General features: G+C 53.1%; 2 protein-coding genes across 13 annotated transcripts in view; one reads left to right on the top strand and one right to left on the bottom strand.

Annotated features, from left to right (window-relative positions):
- The window catches only part of LOC116945852 (tyrosine-protein kinase SYK-like), a 37,984-nt gene extending 28,030 nt beyond the window's left edge, over positions 1–9,954 (top strand). For 2 of the 4 annotated variants that reach the window (XM_032960885.2, XM_032961611.2), the window contains exons 7-15: positions 169–191; positions 543–626; positions 3,435–3,483; positions 3,639–3,843; positions 4,109–4,318; positions 5,023–5,218; positions 5,644–5,784; positions 6,303–6,415; positions 6,875–9,954. In XM_032960885.2, coding sequence (XP_032816776.1) covers positions 169–191; positions 543–626; positions 3,435–3,483; positions 3,639–3,843; positions 4,109–4,318; positions 5,023–5,218; positions 5,644–5,784; positions 6,303–6,415; positions 6,875–7,004 — 1,151 coding nt within the window. In that variant the 3' untranslated portion in view covers positions 7,005–9,954. The remainder of the gene's footprint in view (positions 1–168; positions 192–542; positions 627–3,434; positions 3,484–3,638; positions 3,844–4,108; positions 4,319–5,022; positions 5,219–5,643; positions 5,785–6,302; positions 6,416–6,874) is intronic. The other 2 variants (XM_032962413.2, XM_032963260.2) reach the window with 2 other exon arrangements.
- A 665-nt stretch (positions 9,955–10,619) lies between these two features.
- On the bottom strand, positions 10,620–22,271 carry LOC116947872 (protein shisa-like-2B). 9 transcript variants are annotated; one of them, XM_032965299.2, is made up of 5 exons: positions 22,063–22,271; positions 14,342–14,435; positions 13,652–13,912; positions 13,398–13,534; positions 10,620–12,102 (listed from the first exon to the last, which is right to left on the bottom strand). In XM_032965299.2, exons 2-5 carry the CDS (start codon positions 14,428–14,430, stop codon positions 11,798–11,800), a joined length of 792 nt encoding a protein of 263 aa, XP_032821190.1. In that variant the 5' UTR covers positions 14,431–14,435; positions 22,063–22,271; the 3' UTR covers positions 10,620–11,797. The 9 variants fall into 9 exon arrangements, with proteins under 9 accessions (XP_032821190.1, XP_032820371.1, XP_075930460.1 ...); XM_032964480.2 differs by having other exon boundaries at positions 22,075–22,271; XM_076074345.1 differs by having other exon boundaries at positions 13,652–13,996; positions 22,063–22,269.
- Between the last annotated feature and the right edge of the window lie 228 nt (positions 22,272–22,499).

Here is a 22,499-nt window from a genome sequence, read left to right as displayed (position 1 = left end):
GGTGGAGGATGTTGTGGTGCAGATGGAGATCATGGTAGTGGTGGAGGTGTGGCAATAGTGATGGTGGAGGAGGAGGTGGAGATGGTGGTGGTTAGTTGGTAATAGTTGAGGTGGATGTGATAGCTGAAGTGGTGTGTGATCCCCTCGTGTGTGCGCGTTTTTTTTCAGATCTGTATGGAAACTACGTGGATGTGAGTTGAACCTTTGAATTAAATTCAAATGAAAACGCATCAAATGACACACAAATGCAAATAAACACACAACACAGTAACTTTACGCACTCAGGCACACATACTGTACACACACACACGTTTACACATGTAGCCTTAACAGACTGATGGGGCAAGTGCTGTTAGCGAGCACCGATGAACACACACGTAGTTACACACACACGTAAGAATAATTATAAACAAGCACACGGACATACAGAGAGGCGCGCACAGATACACACATGTACACAAACACAACGCACTGCCGTCCAACCTCGGGACCCCCCCCCCTAGTGGGGATGAATCCTGCGCTGTCTGCGTCCATCCCCCCAGCAGGCGAGAACTCACGAACCCACGCGCAAGAATTGGTTTTCTTCATCCTTCCCCAGCGCCCTGCGGCTGAAAAACCTCATCCCGGTAGGTCACCGAAGAAGGGAAAGATCCACCCCCCCCCGCCCCCGTGTGTAGGACCGCAGAGCTTGGACAATCGTCGGTAGCGCCGTCTTATCACCACCGCCACCGCCTGGCTGCTGCTGCTGCTGGCATCCAGCTCGTGTCTGTGGTTCTTCTGAATCTGAGAGACGCAATTTGCTACCAAACATGACAACGCTTGATATACAACCAAACGTGACGATTCATCATCAATCATAGGCCATCGGTCCCCGTGAATGATCAATTTAACAATAACTTAATCCTTATCTCTTAAAACTTTGATGGTGCTCTTTGTTGCTGACCGCTTGACGTTGTGTGTTAGAGCCGCTTTGTTAACCAAAAACCAAAATCAAACCGCCGGTGGAATGGCCGAGCCAAAGCTGCAGCGGCTACTCCGTGCGAGCCGCAGATGGCGCTGTCCGACCATCAATCGTGGCCGCTGCGCTCAAGGAAGCCTCCGTGCGCGTCTGTTGGGATTCGGCCTCCCTCGTCATGGGCACGCCTGGATGGGCCGCTGCCTCCAGTTCGAATGCTAACGGCGTGCCCACGGTGTAAGCCCCTCTCCACATACGAGGCAGATGACGGCGGCGAACATGGATGACTGTGCCGTACTGATGAGACCCAGCAAAAGACGCAAACCGGTCTCGACTTAAATCATAAAAGTTTTCGTGACTGCAGGAATTCACCGATCCACGGAGGCAGCGGCGGCAGCAGCGGCGGCCACGTGGATCTGGCGCTGCGTGCGCGGCACGTTCGCCGCTCACGCGGTCGACGGTTCGGAACTTCGCCGCGGTCGCGCTCCCGGCGATTCCGTTTTGTGGAAGCGCGGCGGAGCGACCCACATCGTCACATCCGCGGCTGTCCGCCGTTGGGACGGCCACATTTTCCCTTTTGAGTTGGGGTTCCTGAACGACAACGTGGCCGCACGTGCAGTTATTTTGAGCCCGTGGTCTGGGCAAGGCTGAGAGCTATTGTAGGTGCAGTGCTGCACACCTCTGCGTGTTGTTAAATCTAACTGCAGTGTTTGGTTATGGCTAAAGTAATAATGTCCAATATCCCCCTTTGCAAAGAGACTTTCTGTCTCACCTGCATGTCTGTCAACCTGCCATCCCACCTACTTACCTGCCTGCCCTACCAACCTACCCACTCACCTACCTACTCAGCCACCTACCTATATATTTACTCACATACCCACCCATCTATCGACCCACTTACCTACCCACCTACCTTTCTAGTCACCCAAACACTTACCTACTCACTACCCACCTATGTAGTCATCCACCTAGCTGCCTGCTCAACCATACATTTTCCTTACCCACCTACCCACCTACTCATCCACCCACCCACCATTGCCACCTATACCATGCAATTTTGTTGAAATTAAAATACAACTGTTTTTAATCTTAACGAAGAAAACACATTCTAAATCTCGACGTTTCAGCTCTCTGGCCTTCATCAGGAGAATGGTAAACAAACAACGTTCAGCGTCACTTCGTATGCGGCCGTGTGGCTCAGCGGTGGAGCGAGCGGCTCGCGATCGGAGGGTCGCGAATTCAAATCCTGGTTGTGGGGTGGTGTTCACTCGGCCCATCATCTCTCCCTCCGGGGTCGATACAAATAAGCACCACTTTGTGGGGAAGCATCAGCAGCGGGTATCCTCTGGACAAACTCGCCCCTGCCGTAGGAATGTGGAATTTCCATCGCTGGCTCCGCGTGGCTGGTAAGCGCCTGGTAAACAGCAGGGGTGCACCGCTGTTTCAATGATGAGACGAGCAGAAATCGACATCACTCGACTCCGCGTCTAGGTAATGGCCTCCGTCCCTTATCCACGGAGCAGGGACACCCATTAGTGCTGGGGTAGAGAGCCGTGATGGGGCTGCTGTTGTTGTGGATTCCCATTGTAGCTGGCACAGGGGGGTCATGGTGGTGTCCGTGTCATGAATGAGTAGGTGGATGTGATTGTGTGTACACGCGTGTCCGTGTATGCGTCTGTCTTTTGTATGTGTGTGTGTGACAGTGTGTGTGTCTTTGTATGTGTGTGTGTGTGTAAGAGTGTGCGTGTGTCTATGTATTTATCTCTGTGTGACTGTGTGACACTTTCTCCCCGATGTAGGCTATATGGGGGATCTTTGTCTTTGTTTGCAATCCTATTGCTCTGTGGTCTTCGCCATGAACCCAGTGCCATCATTGCATACGAATGGAGGGAGCACTATCTGACGCGGCCTTAAATGAGTAATTGTATTGGCGCGTAAACATCCGCGATGGGAAGACAAAGGTGGCCGTGCATTTATCCCGGCCACACCACCCCCTCGCGTGCCGTGCCAGCCCTAATAAGTGCTCGCTCACAGCACCTGCCCCAGCAGTCTCTGTAGGCTACACGGGGGGACGGGGGCGTTGTGGAGGATTGAGTTTGTGAGTCTGTATGGCAGCTTGGGGTGGCCTTCATTCAGCAGTAGATTGATCATGGCTGATGATGACAATGATCAATGGTGGTGGTGATGATGGTTGTGGTTTTGATGGTGATAGTGATGATGATGGTTGTGCTTTTTGTTAAAGGTGATAGTGATGTCAATGATGATGGTGGTGGTGATGATGGCGGTGATACTGGCGGTAATAACGATGGTTTTAATGTTGATGACTTGTAATGATGATAATAACGATGGTTATAATGTTGATGACTTGTAATGATGATTGTAACGATGGTGAGAATTTTTATGATGCTGGTGATAATGATGGCAATGGAGGATGATGATGATGGCGGTGATGGTGACTGGAACACACCTCTATTGACAGGCCATCACCAATGGATTCTCCAGTCCGGAGCCGCCCATCGAGAACCCAGGTAACGACCTGCACCACCCTTGCGGGCAACCCCGCCTACATGCCTGCCTGAGTGAGAGAGTGTCCCCACTGTATCCCTCTAAATCTGCATCCCTCACGTATCCTCCCCGTGTCCCCGCCTTGTCGCCTCCGTGTCCCCCCCCTCCGCGTCCCCAGGCCCGGTACAGAATAACGTGTACTACTCGAAGCCGCCGCTGCCCGGAGCTGCGGTGAGCGACCCGGAAGGAGAGGGTGTGTACAGTGACCTCAGTGACCTCCGCTGCATCTACCTCAACCGCAACCTCCTGCAGCTACAGCACAACACGGAGCTGGGCTCGGGAAACTTCGGCACTGTGCAGAAGGGAACCTACACCTTGGCGGGGTACGGCAGAGTGGGGGGCTCTCGATGGGGGGGGGGGCACGCGATCGCCCCGGTGCGGACGCGGAACTCGCGTCGTGACGGGTACCGTGCGGGGGCTCGCAGTCTGGGGTTGTTCTGTGGAACCAGGATGGGACCCTCAAAAGGCCAGAGTGGCAGTGTCATTTGCAGGCGTGACCGACCTGTCTTCGATGTATGCCCCCCACGTCTCCCCGTCTCCACCACCACCACCACCAATACACTCCACCACCACCTCTCCGGCGTGCAGGAAGGAGGTGCAGGTGGCCGTCAAGGTCCTCAAGCCCGTGGAGAACCAGGAGACGCTGAAGAAAGACCTGATGAAGGAGGCGGAGCTGATGCACCAGCTGGACCACCCGTTCATCGTGAAGATGTTCGGGGTGTGCGAGGGAGAGGCGCTCATGCTCGTCATGGAGATGGCCCCACTTGGGGCCCTCAACAAGTACCTCCGCGAGCACCGGTACGCGACGTCACCGCACCGGTACGCGACGTCACCGCACCCGTACGCCACGTCACCGCACCAGGTGCACCAGGTGCGGTGACGTCACCGCACCGGTGTGCGACGTCACCGCACTGGTACGCGACGTCACCGCACCGGTGTGCGACGTCACTACTCCGGTACGCGACGTCACCGCACCGGTGCGGTGACGTCACCGCCATCGCCGTGGTGGTCGCTACTCCGCTGCATGTGGCTGCTGTGATCCAGAGCATTGGAGGCAGTAGCGAGGGGTTGGTGGATCACACACAGATGTTTAGAAACTCCCTTCCCATGGGAGTCCAAGAGGAGCCGTACCCTGACTCGCCAGTAGAAGGCGCTACAGCAAGTGGGCTAATCGACATCTGTTTCCATCTACATAGAGTGTTGCCCCCTCACACAAGGTGCAGGTTTCCTCTGGGTTCTCCAGCTTCATCCCGTAACTTAAAAAAACACACACACGCAGTGGAACAGGTATTGGATAAACATCTCCATCCTGAGTAATCACCTGCAAATTACTCAATTGGGATCACACTCAGCAGCAGCACCATCGCCCCCTCCTGCGAAAAATAGTCTTGAGACTCGGTGAAGCCTCCTGGGTCAACGAGCATCATCACCCTCACCATCATCGTCACCATCATAATAATAATAATAATACATCGCCGTGGCGACGGTGGTTGTTGGCGGAGGTACAGTGGCACGATGCCGGTGGAAAACATCCTGGAGCTGATGCACCAGGTGTCGGCCGGCATGAAGTACCTGGAGGAGCGCAACTTCGTGCACCGCGACCTGGCGGCGCGCAACGTGCTGCTGGTGAACGAGCGCTACGCCAAGATCAGCGACTTCGGCCTCTCCAAAGCCCTCGCCAGCGACGAGTACTACAAGGTGCCTGCCTGGAGTGACGATGTGGTGTGTCGGGGTGGAGATGTGTTCTGGTGTGGCTAATAGGCTGACTGCGGTAGGGCTACACAGGATGTGGCGTGCTGTGCGCCGCTATTTTCTGCGTCACCGATGGACTAGCCACAGCCAGTGGTGGAAATTCCACATTCTTTTGGTAGGGGCAAGTCTCACCATGCGATGACCACTCAGGTTTAACGACGCACAATAGGTGTGCATCACTGCACTCACAAAAAGCTCTCAGCCTTATCCAGACCACCAGCTCCAAAGAACTGCACGTGTGGCCATGTTGTTGTTTAGATCGCCTACTCAAAAAAAGTTGTCGAGGCAATGTGACCGTCCCAACGGGCAGCAGTCCTCAGCCTGACCACGCAAGTCTTGTGCCCCCACCCCCATTCCCCGCTGTGCCCCAGGCCTCGAACGTGGGCCGCTGGCCCATAAAGTGGTACGCGCCCGAGTGCATAAACTACCGGCGCTTCACCAGCAAGGGCGACGTGTGGAGCTTCGGGGTGACCATGTGGGAGGCCTTCTCCTTCGGCAGCAAGCCCTACCCGGTGAGTGACGGGAGGGGGGGTGGGGGTGAGCAGGCAGGGTGAGGATATAGAGGCGGCAGGATGGAGTCAGTGGCGAGGAGTAGGAAGCGCAGCGGTAACGCTCGCGCCTTGCAGCCACGAGTGCTTGGGTTCGATTCCCAACTCGGACCCCTTTCTACGTTGAGTTTGTAAGTTCTCCCCCTGTTCTGCAGAATGAGAGTTGGATTATCTTTGAGTGTATGGCTAGCGGTAGCGTAGTGGTTAGCGCACTGCACTACGGCGACCTGATTTCGATTTAAGCTCACAGCCAACATCAGTGATGAACATCTGGACCGGTCATGGGTTCACGAAATATCTGGTGCGGTGGGTGAACATCAGGCTGAGAAAACGAAGGTGGGGCCTGGCATGCTGCTGGCTACCCACTCCCTTTACAGGCTGACATGCCAGCCTGCAAAGGTGCTCGCTAACAGCACTTGCCCCAACGGTCTGTGAAAGGCTATACGGGGGATCTTTGTCTCTGCGTGTGTGCGCGTGTGTAGAAGATGAAAGGCCACGAGGTGCTGGTGTTCCTCGAGAGCGGGATGCGTCTGGACAAACCGGAACATTGCCCGGACCCCGTCTACCAAATCATGCTCGCGGCCTGGAACCTGAGGTGAGGCTCTCCCTTCCACCTCTGTGTCTCCCACACAACAATACCACGCTGCACACGCGTGCCCACTGGTGTGCGTTCACCAGTCGCCGTCCACCATCATCATCATAACCACGGTCACCATCATTGCTCTCACCACCGACACCTCCTCCAATTCCACCACAGCCATCATTAACACCACCACCATTAAAACCATCACCGACAACCACCGATTCCACCACCTCCATCATCCACCACCTACATCATCCACCACCTCCATAATCCACCACCTACTTCAACCACCAGCTCCATCAACCACTACCTCCATCATCCACCACCTCCATCATCCACCACCTCCATCATCCACCACCTACATCATCCACCACCTACATCATCCACCACCTACATCTACCAGCATCGTGTCTCCTCTCCCCGTGCGACCCTCACCTCCGCGTCTCCGTGTCTGCTCCATGCCACCCGCAGTCCGGACGCGAGGCCGATGTTTCACGAGATCGACATGCAGCTGGAGTCTCTGAAGAACGAGACGCTGAACCTAGGCCAGGATACCTTGCTGCCCAAAATGCCGTCACGGAGGAGCACCACCAGGCCATGAGGGTGGCCACAGAGGGGGCTCTCTTCATGCAGGCCTCACTCTCCTGCCAATTGCAGGCCACGCCCACACACCCTCTACCCACGTAGGCCTCACTCTTCCCCGCATGCAGCCTTCATTCCACAGAGAATCGTCGTATGTGAAGCTTCTTCCTTCTTTACAGGCCTCATGCATACACAGAGGCATCTTCTCACATGCAATCTTCACCCACGCACATTTACTCTATCCTATCCATGCAGGCCTCACCCACACAGAGAGTCTCTTATTTTCATGCAAGGCCTCCACTCTATTCATACAGCCAGGGCATCTACTCCATTCATACAAACCAGGCATCTACTCCACCACAGGCCATGCCACACACTCTGCTTCTCATGCAGGCCTCGCCCACACCGATATAACTTTTTATCTGCATGCTGATTGCACTCACAGAGAACCTTATCATTGATAATCGTCATTCATGAACATTTATAGAATGGCCCTGGTCATGGGAATGTGGAATTTTCACCACATTTGTATTGCTCGATTGGACAGGGAGAAGCTTTTACTTGTGTGTATGTTGAACTTCTTTCGCACCGTACGTAGCCGGCCGTGTTATTATTTTTTACTTGTAAAGTACAGGATGCACGGATATATTTAAATGTACATGTGTGTGTAAGTGCAGAGGGGAGCGGTAGTGTAGCAGTTAGCGTGCTCCGCTATGAACCCGGCGACCCGAGTTCGATTCCCGCTCACAGTCAACACAACTGACGATTATCTGAACCGGTCCTGGGCTTCCTCTAGGTCAGCCTCAAATGGGTACCTGGTGTGGTGTTTGAGAACATCGCCACTGGGGAGACAAAGGCGGTCGGGCGTGGTGTTGGCCACCCACCCCCTCGGCCTTCATAGGTGCTCGCTAACAGCACTTGCCCCTACAGTCTGTAATGTCAATACGGTGGATCTTTGTTGGAGGCAGTCGCCCTCCAACAACAACTGAGGGCAGATGAGCGACACTCACAACAATGAGCGGAGGGCCGGGCGGGTAAAATACAGAAAGTTGGCATTGCAGGGGGTACAGCTGGTGGTGCATCTACCGGTCATTTCAGTCAGCCAACCCATGACACCTGCTGGGTCTGTCTCGAGACCTCCTCCTGTCAGCGAACCTTCGACACTTCACGTGGCTTCAAAGTGCACCTAGCCTGGCACAGGCACTTTCATACTATTACTGATTTGTTAAAAAGTTTGTTGTTCCGCATATAACTCAATAATCAACAGCAGCATAATCGGGTGGCTGTGTGTTTGTGACCAGATCTGTATAATTTTATTGATATTGGGCACAAGTGTTGGGTGTCTCTCACTTTCCGGATCATGCAACGATCCGGAGAATTTAGTACAGTAACTGGGGGGAGGGGGGAGATTCAAAACTGTAAACTTTTTGGGAAATCCCAAAATCTAGGGATAATTATTTAACTTTGCTATTTGAACACAGGCCTACAAAAGTTGGTATGCTAACTTTTTTAAGAGAATGCTTTATTGAAATATGGCGTTAAGATTGTAAAACCATGAAGTTGACATTCCTGGTTTTTAACCTCCCCTGGACCGGGGGGCTAAGTTTTATTCTGCTGCTGTTGCACTCTTTTGTATTTGTATCCAGTGCCTATGCACGTCGGCACCCGGCAGTTTTGTACGGCGGTGAAATGTAACGCAGCCCGTCGCTTATCCGCCCCGACCAATTAAGCACCCACACGCAGTGCAGCACTGGTACACGGCTTAATTTCCTGTCATTTGCTCCAGACGTTCACAAATCCGAGTTAGTCACACGCAGCATTAGTGAGTTCCTGAACGCGCGAACGTTGGCTGGAGAGTCCGGCTAAGCGTTTGCCCTGTGGCGTTCATTCTGCGTCCTCTCCATCCCTGTCGGTAACGGTGTAACTGGCATCAATTTACGTATCCGCCTAGACCTAGGACCCTTGCTTGGCGATAGTGGTGTCGTACTGTACAGTGTTATGTTTTCAATACTTTTCGGATAAGTGTGACTTTTAAGCCGATAGAGATTGTTGGTTGTTTTATACACACAAATGTATAACATGGGGTGGAGCGGTGGTGTAGCGGTGAGCACACTGCGCTTTGAACCTGGACACCTAAGTTCGATTCCAAACCTCGGCTAACATCAGCGGCAGGTGATATCTGAACCGATCTTTGCCTTCTGTCACCTTCACCAATCAGCACCGACCAGCGAGGTAAAGTATGAAAAAATAACCCCCAAGATTGGCATGGCGTTTGAAAGGCCTTAATATAGCAGTGGACCGACAACTGTACTATTTCTTCATTCAGCCATGTTGTTGTATCCTGTCGTTTACATTGGGATTTTACCTTATTTTTGTCTTTTGCATCCCCTTGGCCTAGCCACATGGACGTGGAATCTCCAAGACAGCCTGAGAGCTGTAAATAGGCAAAATAACCTGCCAAGCATGAAAACATTGATACGTTGTAACTTCCTAAATGGCTGAGTGGTGTCACTTGCAACTGACACTCTTCTCAGCCTTATCCAGACCACAAACTGAATGCGTTGCCATTTTGTCGTTAAAGAAACACAATCCCAAACAGTTGAGAATTGGTGGTCCAAAATACAACATGGCCACTCATTCACTTCTGAGCTAGTGGTCTGGACAAGGCTGAGAGTGAGCATATGCTGCACACCTACACGTGTCGTTCACGCTATTTCCCCTTGTGAGGAGTATTCTCGTCATTTAGATATTTGAACTAAAACGCTTGCATGTGACCTGGTTTTGGAATAAAACGTTGATGACAGTGTTTGGGTTTGAGACGTGTTAACGTGAAGTATTTAAGACCGCAAATATGTGTTTGTTTTTTTTGTTTTATTCATCTTTGCAGTTTTTTTTATACAACTGCAAATGTTCTTCGTTAAAAATGTAACTTTTCAAATAAGCACATACAATAAAAAAGTGAAGTTTCACCTTTAGCATTGGACGTGTTGCTGTATACGGCCAGTGGGTGCGCGGGTGCCGCTCTGTTGCAGAGGTTTGCGGTTCTATTCCAGTGGCCGCTTTGGTTAATAATGCTGTTGTGTGTATTCACCGTGATGGTACCACGCGCCGTCTGCTTCACTCAAGTAGACGTTAAATATTCGCAGGAGTAGGCTACCGTGTGCCAGCGTTATGGTCCACATTTAACAATTTAAAATTGCACCGCAAATTTCTCAATTGGGATCACACATACAGCAGCAACATCCCCCCCCCCCCCACTGCGAAAACTGGACGGGACCCTCCTGAAACAGAGTCTTGAGACTCACCGAGGCTTTCCTGGGTAAACCCGCGGAATCACGACAATAACATTGAGAGCTGCTGTCCACTTCAGAACCTCCCTCAATGCTATCGCGGCCTGGGGTAGATCTTCATCATCATCCCTCTGTTACATTCTCATCACCACGGCCATCTACCTGGCTTTAGGTTTTCTTATTGTTACACTGTTGACATTTGTCTCTTTGTTGTTAGGGAGGCTTTATGGAGATGATGTTCACGATAGATTCTGAAGATTCGGATCGTGATCATCTAGAGCTCTTTCTCAAGGTGATTGTAATGAGGATGATGATGACATTGGTGATTAACTCAGGCACTGGAGTTTTTAAACGAGATAAACAATTGTATTACAGACATTCAATTCGCACCAACAATGACAACCATAACAATAATTTAACAGCAACGACTTCATTTCCCCCTCCAAAGAAATAATTCCCTCAAACATTCCAAGCAGGCATGACCCTCTTGCCAAAGAGTCTTGAGACTCACTTTAGCCTCATGCGGCAGGGTGGCTGCGCAGCGGTTACTCTGGAGCCTCACGGCAACAAGAGCCTGGGTTCGATTCCCAAATCGGGTCCCTTTCTCTGTTGAGTTTCTCTGTTCTCCCCCTGTTCTGCGTGGGTTTCGTCCGGGATCTCCAATTTCCTCCTCAATAGGTCAAACCCACACACACAGTGGAACTGCTATTGGCCACGGTTTCCTCCTTCCATAGCTAAATCCCCCCCCCCCCCACACACACACACAGTGTAACTACTATTGGCCAAAGCTGAACATTTTTCGTTTTGTTCGGATTATACGACGCTCCCGAAAGTAAGACGCACCCCACATCTGCGCCTAGTGTCGGTGCCAATGCAGTTTTACAAATATGTACTCGCACACAGACACACACACACCGGATTATAATACGCACGTAAAAAAATAGTCATACGAATATAATGCACTGCCCAACGTTTGCCATCTCAAAAACATGGAGAACAAGAGAGCCTCTAAGAACAACCCGGAGACGAGGCTCAATACCCAGAGCGCGTGCCACCGTCTCAGATCGCCTGGTGGCAGCGCGAGACGTGGTAAGGGGCGATTTTGGTGGCCAAAGATAAATCGTTGGAGAGACACGACTGTAAGCCGAGCAGTGCGTGTGTTTGTGTACCCAGGGCAGATACTGAAGGGTGCCCGGGACCAAAGCGGCCGAGAGCCGCGTGGTGGAGCGGTTTGGTGGAACCGAGCTACACGATGGGAAGCGACAGAGCGAAGGGCCTCCAAGGAGAGAGTTTTCAATCAGGGCGCTCTGCCATGAGCCCGCCCGGCCGTGACGCGCGGATCAGAACGTGGACACTGACGATGGCCGTGGAACGCAAACAGTGCGCACGGCCACGTGGAATTACACTGAGATACAGCGAGAGGGACGCGTGGGAGTGGGGATCATCGATGGAGTTAGTGTCGACGTTATCGATGTGAGGGTGTTTGATGGGTTAATGCTTGTTAGGGTTACGGTAGATGCTGTTAAATATTGGCGTTCGGGTTGTTAGTGTTGTTGGTGTTAGTGATATTAGGGTTCTGAATATTGCTGGGGTTATGATTAGGGTTGGGGTTAGTGTAAGGGATGTTGCTGATGGGGTTCGGGTGGATGTTGGGGTTCGTGTTGTTAGGGCTCGTGTTATTGTTGTTGGCGTTGTTGTTGCTGGGGGGCTTGCATGGGGTGATCCCAATTGGGGGGCCCCTGGGCTGATTGCGAGTGCTGCGCATGAACAGCGGAGATCCCAGCGGGCCGTGGGGGGCCGGGTTGATGCTGCCCCCCTCGCGGGTTCCTGCACGCAATCAGCATCGTCATCAGAATCGTCATCAACATCGTCAGCATCAACAACATCATTTTCATCATCAAAGTTAGTATATAGATGAGTGTGTGTGATTGAGTATATACTCGTGTAGTGACATCGCTGGATGTCAACCGGTTGTGGGTGCAGTACCGTCCCTAGAGGGGCACGGTGTGTGCTGGATAATAGCGCTGGGTGGCACCAGGCTGTAAGTGCAGTGCCGGCCCTACAGGACAGGGTGTGTGGGTGCCGACCGAAGGCTGAGGTTGTGTGAGGCCATGGCACTCTGGTTGACCCGGGAGGACACGTGACCGGTTAAGTTGACAAAGGAGCCCCAAGAGGGGGCTAGGGGGGGTCACGTGATTGGGACCCAGATCTTTCCCGAGGGTTCTGGAAGGTGGACGTGACCAAGGGCGGAGCCGGCCACGCCACAGAGAATATAAGCCGGGTCCCGAGAGGGGCCGGGGTTGTTGTTCATCCTGGAAGAAACCCTTCGTCTATGTTCTCCGTTCAACGAGTCTCCAACAAGTGGACCCGAGCCGAAGCTGTTGGTCCTGGTCCGTAGTAGCAGGTACATTGTAACTAGTGTAGTTAGCCTGGTGGTCACCACCATAGGTTGTTATTCTGTTAAGGGGAAATTACCCCGTGTGTTGCCTCCAAGTCTACGTCTGCGACTCAGTTGAACCCATTACACTCGTATAAGTGGATGTCGGTGTGTTTGTGGTGAGCGGTAGTGTAGAGGTTAGCGCGCTGCACTATGAACCCGGTGACCCGAGGTTGATTACCGCTCACGGCAAACACCAGTGACGATGATCTGAACCGGTTCTGGGCCTCCCCTAGGTCGACTCAGCCTGAAATTAATAGATAGTGCGGTGTGTTAATATCGCCACTGGGGATAAAAAGGCGGTCGGGCGTGGTGCGGGCCACCCATCCCCTCGTGTGCGTGCCAGCCTTCATAGGTGCTCGCTATCAGCGCTTGCCCCTACAGTCTGTTAAGACAACATGGGGGATCTTTGTCTTGTAGGTGGATGAGTTGATGAGTGGGTGCGTGAGTGTATAGGTGAGTAGCAAGTGGGTGAGCTTTTTGGTGAGTGGGCGTTGCGAGTGGACCGGCCAGTTCGCGTATCGGTGAGCGTATCGGTCAGGGAATAGGTGAGCGTATTAGCGAGCGAGTGAGCAGAGTGGAGGATTGCTTGGTGAGTGCGTCGTTGGTGAGCGCGCTTTTGGTGAGCGCGTTGTCGGTGAGCGCATTGTGGGTGAGCGCGTTGCGGTTGAGGTTAGCGGCTCACCAGCCTCGAGTGCCAGGCCGTGGCGAAGCGCCGCCTTGGGTTTTGTGCAGTGGAAGAGGAAGCAGAGGGCGCAGACGCTCACCACGAACGCCACGAGAGTGAGCGCCACCACGCTCAGAGCGAGCAGCAGGCCGATACTGCGGGAGGCGCCACGGCAGAGACACCACCCGCTTGTCCCCCTTCACCACCTCTGATGACCAATTCACCACCCACTCATCCCTTCACCACCCACTCACCCTTACCACCGTGCTCACCTTAGCGCGCGCATGTAGGTGTAGTCATACTCGTAGTAGCTGACCGGGTCCCCACAGCAGTACTTGAAGTCCGCGAACCCGCAGCAGTGCACGTGACCCGGCTCATCCCCTTCGCGGGGACACAGGAAGGGGTCCACGGGGAGACCCCGGGCGCTCACGTACCCCCCACACAGCTCCCCACGCCCGCACTCCCCCATCACTGCCTCCCTCACTCGTCCTTCCCTCTCCTCTCGCTTCCTTTCCTGCGCGCAGCAGCCGGGACTGGAAAGTGGTGGTGGAGGTGGTGGTGGTGGTGGCAGAGGGAGAATTGAATGGTTATGGTGGTGGTTGGAAGAGTGTGGGAGGCTGCTGGTGGTTCGGGAGGTGGTATTGAGTGGTGATGGTTGGTGGTAGTGATAAAGATGGTGGTTGTGTAGATTACGTAATGCACGTGAATCAAGAAAACCCACATCAACCACGCCGACTACTGCGAAAACTTTGGCAGAACCCTCCTGCTAAGGAGTCTCCTGGTTAAACGAGCGAACTCACGATCACAACAACAACACCAATAAGCGTGTGTGTATGGGGATCACGAAAACCGAATAGTCTTTGATCGAGTCCTCGCGGCCGGGCCCCCAAGAGAGGTGGGCGTACTCTGCCCAGGGGTCTCGGGGGGAATTTGAAAATGCCCCGTCGAACCCGGCTCCTCACGAAGAGAAGTCGGCCGGGCAGATGGACCCTCCGCTCCCGAAGCTTTGCGGAGACGGCGCAGGTGGTGGCTTGGGGGACGTTAAAAGCATGGAACCTGAGGACGGGAGCATAGGACTCCCCTGAGGATCAACCTCAGCAGGTACACACCTCAGCTCGCCCGATACATCCGACACTCCTGCCCCTACGTAGTGGAGATGGGATGAATTCACGCGGCGCAATGAAAGCTTTTAGACAAGAGGGATGTACAAACCAACTCCGTCGACCCCAGCGAATTTGAACACACTGGGGCCGAACGACCTGAATCACATCAACCAGCCCCCTCGAGGGTTTAAACAATTTGGGTGACAGACCCACGGGCACCTGAGGACAGTGCAGCCAGGCTTTGTCACCCGGAGCCCACTCATGTCCGGAAAGATGGAGACCCTTCAGCCTCTCATTTGCCAATTGGCGCAAATTGGCATTTTCCCAGGAAGCATCGCACACTTCTGAAAGCCTCTGAAGAGTAAAGCGCATGGACTCCAAAATTTTAGATTCAGCCTTATTTGGCTTAGCTCATAATTGGACATCAATCGTGGGGTCGTGTTCTTTTCATAACATTAAAAAAATGGCAAGTAGCCGGTGGACGCGTGAGGGGCCATTCTATAGGCAACCAGGACCCTGGGAACATGCAAGTCCCAGTCAAGCTGGGACTCGCTGACCTGATGGCTCAACATGGAAGTCAAAGTCCTGTGCAACTGCTCCACCATACCATCCGTCTGGGGGTGGTTGGGTGGCGTACATACTTTCTTTGTTGTCAACAAATCACACATCTCCCACAGCAATTTCGAAGAATTGTTTTTGCCCTGATCGGCCAAAAGGCACTCAGGGGCCCCCTTGTCCATCACGTAGCCATCGAGAAATGCCTCGGTGATGGCCGCCACCGACTGGTTTGGAAGCGGCCAGGCCATTGGCCACCACGAAAAATATTCGACACCCACCATTAAATACTTATTCCCGCGAGGGGTAGTAGGAAATGGGCAAAGGATATCAAGAGCGACCAGCTCATTTATGCGGGAAACTCGGATGGATTGCAACGGTGGACAGCAGGGTTTAGACAGGGGTTTCCGCCGCGCGCGCTGCACACACCCCTTCAATACATTAGAGACATCTTCTGCCATGCCGGGCCAGAAGATGTCGAGCTTAAGTGTGGCTAGTGTCTTATGCACACCCAGATGCAGCAGTCGCTCGTGCACCGCCCAGATGATTTTACCCCGCAGGGCAGTGGGCATGACAATGTTGTAACGGTGCAACCCTCCATCCCAATGCATGAGCAATCCGCCTCTGAGGATTATAGAGGCTACACCCCGTCGATCTCCACCCCCACCCGCCCGCCCCCTTGACACGGCGTCGTAGTTTAAACAGGGAAGCATCCTCAACCTGGAGGCGTCCCCACTCCGTATGGTCCAAGCCAATAACGGCATCACGCGCCACAGGACCGTCGGCTTCACCAGAGGCGTCCAACGCGGCCGACACCGCAAGGGGAGGGGGCGAGTCCATGGCAGGCGCCTTACAGCGCCCCGTGCCCGAGACCCACGTGCACCCGTCGCTCGTTGCTAATCGTGACAGGGCATCCGCGTTCGTGTGTCGGCTACCTTTGCGGTAGGAAACAGTAAATAAATAGTCCTGCAGGACTTCCAACCAACGTGAAAGTTCGCCAGACGGCAGTTCAATACGCAGCGCGTACTGTCGTGCTGCCATAAATATAGGGGCGATACTGTTGCACACAAAAAAAAACAATAACCAAAAGTTCCCGGCGTGTAACACTGCACCGTTGTTCGGCCGGAGACAGCACTCTGCTGCCATATGCTATAACACTCTTAACGCCATCAACGACTTGAGACAGAACAGCGCCTAATTCCGGTGTTGCTAACGTCTGTATCAAGGGTGAACGGCAAGGAAAAGTCGGGGTATCGGAGGGGAGGGGCGTTCATCAAGCCATACCGGAGCGCAACAAATGCGGCCTCCTCCTCCTCCCCCCAATGGAACTTCTCACCCTTTGCCATCAAGGCATGGAGAGGTTTGGCGATAGTGGCGAACCCGGCGACAAAACGTTGGTTAAAGGACGCAAAACCAATCAAACTCCGCACCTCCCCCACCGACGTGGGGTTCAACCAAGAACGCACACACGCGGTTTTGTCCGGGTCCGTCGCTATCCCTGATTTGCTGACTATGTGGCCAAGATACCGAACAGATTTTTGGAGCAGGTGACACTTCTGTGGTTTAAATTTGAGGTTCACCGCACGCATTTTAAGAAAGACAGCACGTAACCGTTCCAGATGTTCTTTAAACGTACAGCTAAAAACGATGACATCATCCAGATATATCAGGCACGAGTCCCACTGGAGGCCAGCTAGAACCAGTTCCATCAATTGCTGGAACGTAGCCGGAGCGGAATGAAGACCCATCGGAAGCCAATTTATATTCAAATAAGCCTTGAGGTGTACGAAAGTCTGTCTTGGGCTTAGAGCATTCATCTAGGGGCAACTGCAAAAATCCGGATAGGAGGTCAAGAGTCGAAAAATAATGTGCACCTGCTAGAGCATACAGGGAATCATCCATTCGAGGAAGGGGGTACGCGTCAGCCACAGAGATCTTAATAAGCTTACAGAAGTCGACACAGAAGCGTAAACTACTATGCTGCTTTTTAACAAGAACAATCGGGACTCCCCACGGGCTGGTGGATGGCGAGATAATATTGGCGGCCAACATTTCATCAACCGCCAGCCGTACGTGTTCTTTTTCTGTAGAGCTCAGCCGGTAGGTGTTCTGCTGGATGGAAGCGGCATCGCCCATCTCAATGTGGTGACTCAAAAGCATAGTGCGGCCGATGTCAAATTTGCCCTTGCAAAACACATCGGAGAATTCACGCAAAAGGGCCCTCAACTCCCTCCTCTGGGACTCGGACAATTCAGAATTTTCAGAACAAAGCGTATTCATCCACTTTTCATCGGAAACCTGTTGCGGCTTCATATTCGATGTGACCCCCACACCGCCAACGATGTTTCCCTCATGAAGCGCGGGCAACGCGTGGGCTAGCACGGTGCCCTTCTGAATGACAGACGTGTCCAACCCTGCATTCAGGACCTGAATGAATGGTTCCTGGTCATTGGAGACCAGAGTCTGGGCCCCCACCAACATTAACCCACGAATGGCTTTGTTTGAGGGTACTACGAGGATTTCTCCCGCAGTCGCCTCCTGGTCAAGCGGCTTGCGCAATCGTAAAGGAACCAACATTTGCGCGTCGGGGGGAATCTTTACAGTCCTACTTGCAAGCGTTTGTACAGTAGCGTTGGCAATGCACAATCGAGTGGGAGGAAGGCAAAAAGGCCATGCAACGGCCCAATGGTAACTCAAGGCAACGTTGATCAATACAAATTTTCAGGGGCATCTTCCCCAAGAATTCAGCCCCGAGCAAGCAAGGGACAGCACACGACGTTGATACAAGAACTGGTCCCGTCAATTTGATATCTCCAATACACATCTCCGCTGTTATTTTCCCAATGATGCCCAATGAGCCGCCATTTGTGGCAAAGCACGAAACCCTGACGGGACATAGGGTACGACATTTAGGGGGCAGAATGTAAAAAATCAACTCGGAAATGATAGTCGCAGACGCACCAGTATCGACGAGCATTCTGATTTCAATCCCCTCTATCATTCCGATAACAGCGGATGCACCTGCTGTCACGGCAACCACCCTATGGGCCAACTCCGACCACTGACCCGGTCGGAGCGGCCAGTCAGCCGGAGAAAAATCTGAACCCTCATGCCCCGACACAGGATGGGAATGAAAACTGCACCTGCGTGCGTGTCGGTGTGCCTGCGTGTCTGTGTGCCTGTGTGTCTGCGTGTCTGCGTGTCTGCATGTCTGCGTGTCTGTGTGTCTGTGTGCCTGTGGGTATGTGTGTCTGCGTGTCTGCATGTCTATGTGTCTGCATGTCTGTGTGTCTGCGTGTCTGCGTGTCTGCGTGTATGTGTGTCTGCGTGTCTGTGTGTCTGCGTGTCTGTGTGTCTGCGTGTCTGCGTGTCTGTGTGCCTGTGTGCCTGTGTGTCTGCGTGTCTGTATGTCTGCGTGTCTGCGTGTCTGTATGTCTGTATGTCTGCGTGTCTGTGTGCCTGTGTGTCTGCGTGTCTGTGTGTCTGTGTGCCTGTGTGTCTGCGTGTCTGCGTGTCTGTATGTCTGCGTGTCTGTGTGTCTGTGTGCCTGTGTGTCTGCGTGTCTGTGTGTTTGCGTGTCTGTGTGTCTGCGTGTCTGTGTGTCTGTGTGCCTGTGTATCTGCGTGTCTGTATGTCTGCGTGTCTGTGTGTCTGTGTGCCTGTGTGTCTGCGTGTCTGTATGTCTGCGTGTCTGTGTGTCTGTGTGCCTGTGTGTCTGCGTGTCTGTGTGCCTGTGTGTCTGCGTGTCTGTGTGCCTGTGTGTCTGCGTGTCTGTGTGTCTGCGTGTCTGTGTGTGGGTAGCGGTAGGGGTTAGCTCGCTGCGCTACGAACCATGCGACCCGAGTTTTATTCCTTCTCACGGCCAATACCAGTGAAGATTATCTGATCTGTTCCTGGACCTCCCCTAGGTCTACTTGGCCTCAAATAACGACTCGGTGTGATGTGTAAACATCGGCACGAGGGAGACAAAGGCGGCCAGGCATGGTGATGGCCACCCACCCCCTCGTGCGCCCTGCCGGCCTTCAAAGTTGTTCGCTAAGAGCACTTGCCCCAACAGTCTGTGAAGGCTATACGGGGAATCTTTGTCTTTCGATTGCTGGTTCCGGGTAACATCCATGGCGAGTGATATCGGAGCCGTTTCTGGCGCCCACCCTCTTCAGGAAACCCGCAATGATCAGCGTGGTGAAGTATGGTCGAACAACTCCCATGACTATAACGGGATTGGAGAGGCTTTCATCTGGCAGAGCTATCATTTATTATTTTTTTTCAATGGCACAACAGCAGCCAAGGAGGGATTTCTGTATCATTTATTTAAGGCGGCACTGGAGACTCGCAGCGAAAATCGCGGGGATTTGATTCCCGTTTCGGGCAACCTTTCTGTGCGCGCGTGCGTATGTCCTCCCCAAGTTCCGCATGGGGTTCCTCCGGCTTCTCCGGTACCCTCCCATAGCTAAGTAAGCCACACAATGCAACTGCTGTTGGCCAAACATCCTCACAATGCTGAAACATTACCAGCAATTGACTCAATTGGGATCGCAGAGTAGCAGCAGCAGCAGCAAGAATATCGCCCCCCCCCCCCTCCCTGCAAGAACTTGGCAGGAGCCTCCCTAATAAAGAGTTGAGAGTCGGTGCGTCTCTCCTGGGTGAACGAGCAGAGTTGGAATAACAACAACAACCATAACAACAACAATAATAATAGTAGCGACGGCGATGGAGCGACGCACGCTCACAATTCCACTGGGAGAGAGGGATACAGGAACAACGTGGATGAGGGAACGCACCGCTCGTTCGAGACATCGTCATCCACAGCGGTGAGCCGTGAGCACGCGGGGTGCGCAGAGCGGTGGCGGCAGCGTTGGGGAGGAGGCCTTCATCCAGCAGTGGATTGAGCGTGGCCGATGATGACGATGAGGCAAGCGTTGAACAACAATTCACGATCGTTCTGATTGATTCGCCGTTCTGTTGTTAGGGTTACAAGTCAAGTAACTTCTTAGATTAATGATTCGCGTTGTCCTGGAAACGCGCAGCTTTCAGATGTCATGGCAACGCATAACTTTGAGTTGGCATGGCAACACATAACTCTGTAGCCACGCGGTTGTGCGTCTCATTCATTAGCTGTTCGCGTTGCCACTCGCAGTAGAGGTAGCTGTGCACTGTCGTGCTGTTACAGTCCTGTAGACTGTAGTGGTATCGTGCAGCGCAGGGGTTGACAACGACTTTTTTTTCGAATTCGATACAAAACTCAGTACGTGAAGAGCCGCAATGCGATGTGAATACGAGACGGTGGCAGTCCTTAATTGAATAACGTCACGGAGCAGTCCTTTGTGGAGTCGCGGGGGACCCCAGGACTGTCGCGTCTCACCCGCCCCCTTCAATTCCCAACTCAACACTAAGGTAGCAAAAATAACGCCAACAGACGATGCAATTCCTTCCCACACCCTTCTCTCCACGCAAGTACAATGTAGGCATCCCATCAGCCAGGCGGCATCCCATCAGCCAGACGGCATCCCATCAGCCAGACGGCATCCGTACTGGAAGCGCATCATCTCAGGATGCGTTGGTTCAGCACAAGAGAACTCTGGACCGGTTCCGACATTCAGTGTCTCATCAGGATAAGGGAACAACAGATCGTTAATATGGAGAGTGCACAGGAGCCCACGGCACGTTGCCCATTGCATCGTCTCCCACTGTGATCTATGATCTGTCCACTGCTGGATGAAGGCCTACCCAATCCGTGTATATGCCATTGTCATCAAAGACATACACACACGCACACACGTAGATACACAAACACACACGCGTACTCACACACACACATACACGTACTGACCCACAAAGATAAACCAAAGATCCCCCATATAGCCTTAACAGACTGTAGGGGCAAGTGCTGTTAGCGAGCACCTATGAAGGCCGGAACGGTATACGAGGGGGTGGGTGGCCAGCACCACGCCCGACCGCCTTTGTCTCCCTAGTGGCAATGTTTACACACTGCACCAGGTACTCATTTGAGGCTGAGTCGACCTAGGGGAGGCCCGGGACCGGTTCAGATAATCGTCACTGGTGTTGGCCGTGAGCGGGAATCGAACCCGGGTCGCCAGGTTCATAGCGCAGCGTAGCGCTAACCGCTACACACACACACCCACGTACTAACACACACACTCACACACGCGTAGTCACACACACACACGCGTAGTCACACACACACACACGTACTAACACACACACTCACACGCGCGTACTCACACACATACGTACTAACACACACACACGCGCGTACTCACACACACACATGCGTACTCACACACACACCCACGTACTAACACACACACTCACACACGCGTAGTCACACACACACACGCGTAGTCACACACACACACACGTACTAACACACACACTCACACGCGTAGTCACACACACACACACGTACTCACATACACACTCACACGCGTAGTCACACACACACCCACGTACTAACACACACACTCACTCACACGCGTACTAACACACACGCACACACACACGTACTAACACACACACACGTACTAACACACACACGTACTAACACACACACACACGCGTAGTCACACACTCACGCACGTACTAACACACACACACGTAGTCACACACACACACGTACTAACACACACACTCACACGCGTACTAACACACACACACGCGTAGTCACACACACGTACTAACACACACACTCACACGCGTACTGACACACACACACGTAGTCACACACACACACGCGTACTAACACACACACACACGTACTAACACACACACTCACACGTAGTCACACACACACGTACTAACACACACATACACACGTACTAAAACACACACTCACACACGTACTAACACACACACGCGTAGTCACACACACACACATGAACTAACACACACACTCACACACGTAGTCACACACACACCCGCGTACTAACACACACACACACACACGTACTAACACACACACTCACACGCGTACTAACACACACACATACACGTAGTCACACACACACCTGCGTACTCACGAGACGCGCTCCGCGAGGGTCACGATTGGACTCCCCCGTGTGGCGAGCTGAGCCGCGGGGTCGAACTTGGCTGAGTGAACTCAGGGGTTGAGATGCGTCCTCTCGTCTCACGCTCCAGCCTCTCAGCCCTCTCTCTCCTTCGCCTCTCTCCCGTGAAATCCCTCTCCTCCTCCTCGCATTCTCTTATTCACCCTCCCACTCCCGCCAGCTCCCTCCCCTCCTTCTAATCTCTCAGGGTCTCTCTCACCCCCCCCCACCTTCTCCCCCCCACTCTCTCCCCCCACAGCTCCTTGTCTCTTCTTGTTTCCCATTTCTCACCTTCATCGACGCACCTGCTGCCTGCACCTCCTCCACGTGACCCATTCTCTTGTTGCCTCGCGAACTCATTCCCCCTTCCCCCTCGCCCCACCTCTTTCCCGTGATCC

The sequence above is a fragment of the Petromyzon marinus genome, chromosome 1, assembly GCF_048934315.1.
Source record: "Petromyzon marinus isolate PM22_M1 ecotype Great Lakes invasive population chromosome 1, UKy_Petmar_22M1.pri1.0, whole genome shotgun sequence".
Taxonomy (NCBI): Eukaryota; Metazoa; Chordata; class Hyperoartia; order Petromyzontiformes; family Petromyzontidae; genus Petromyzon; species Petromyzon marinus.
The sequence above is the reverse complement of the archived record's forward strand: the minus strand, read 5'-3'. Positions and strand labels throughout refer to the sequence as shown.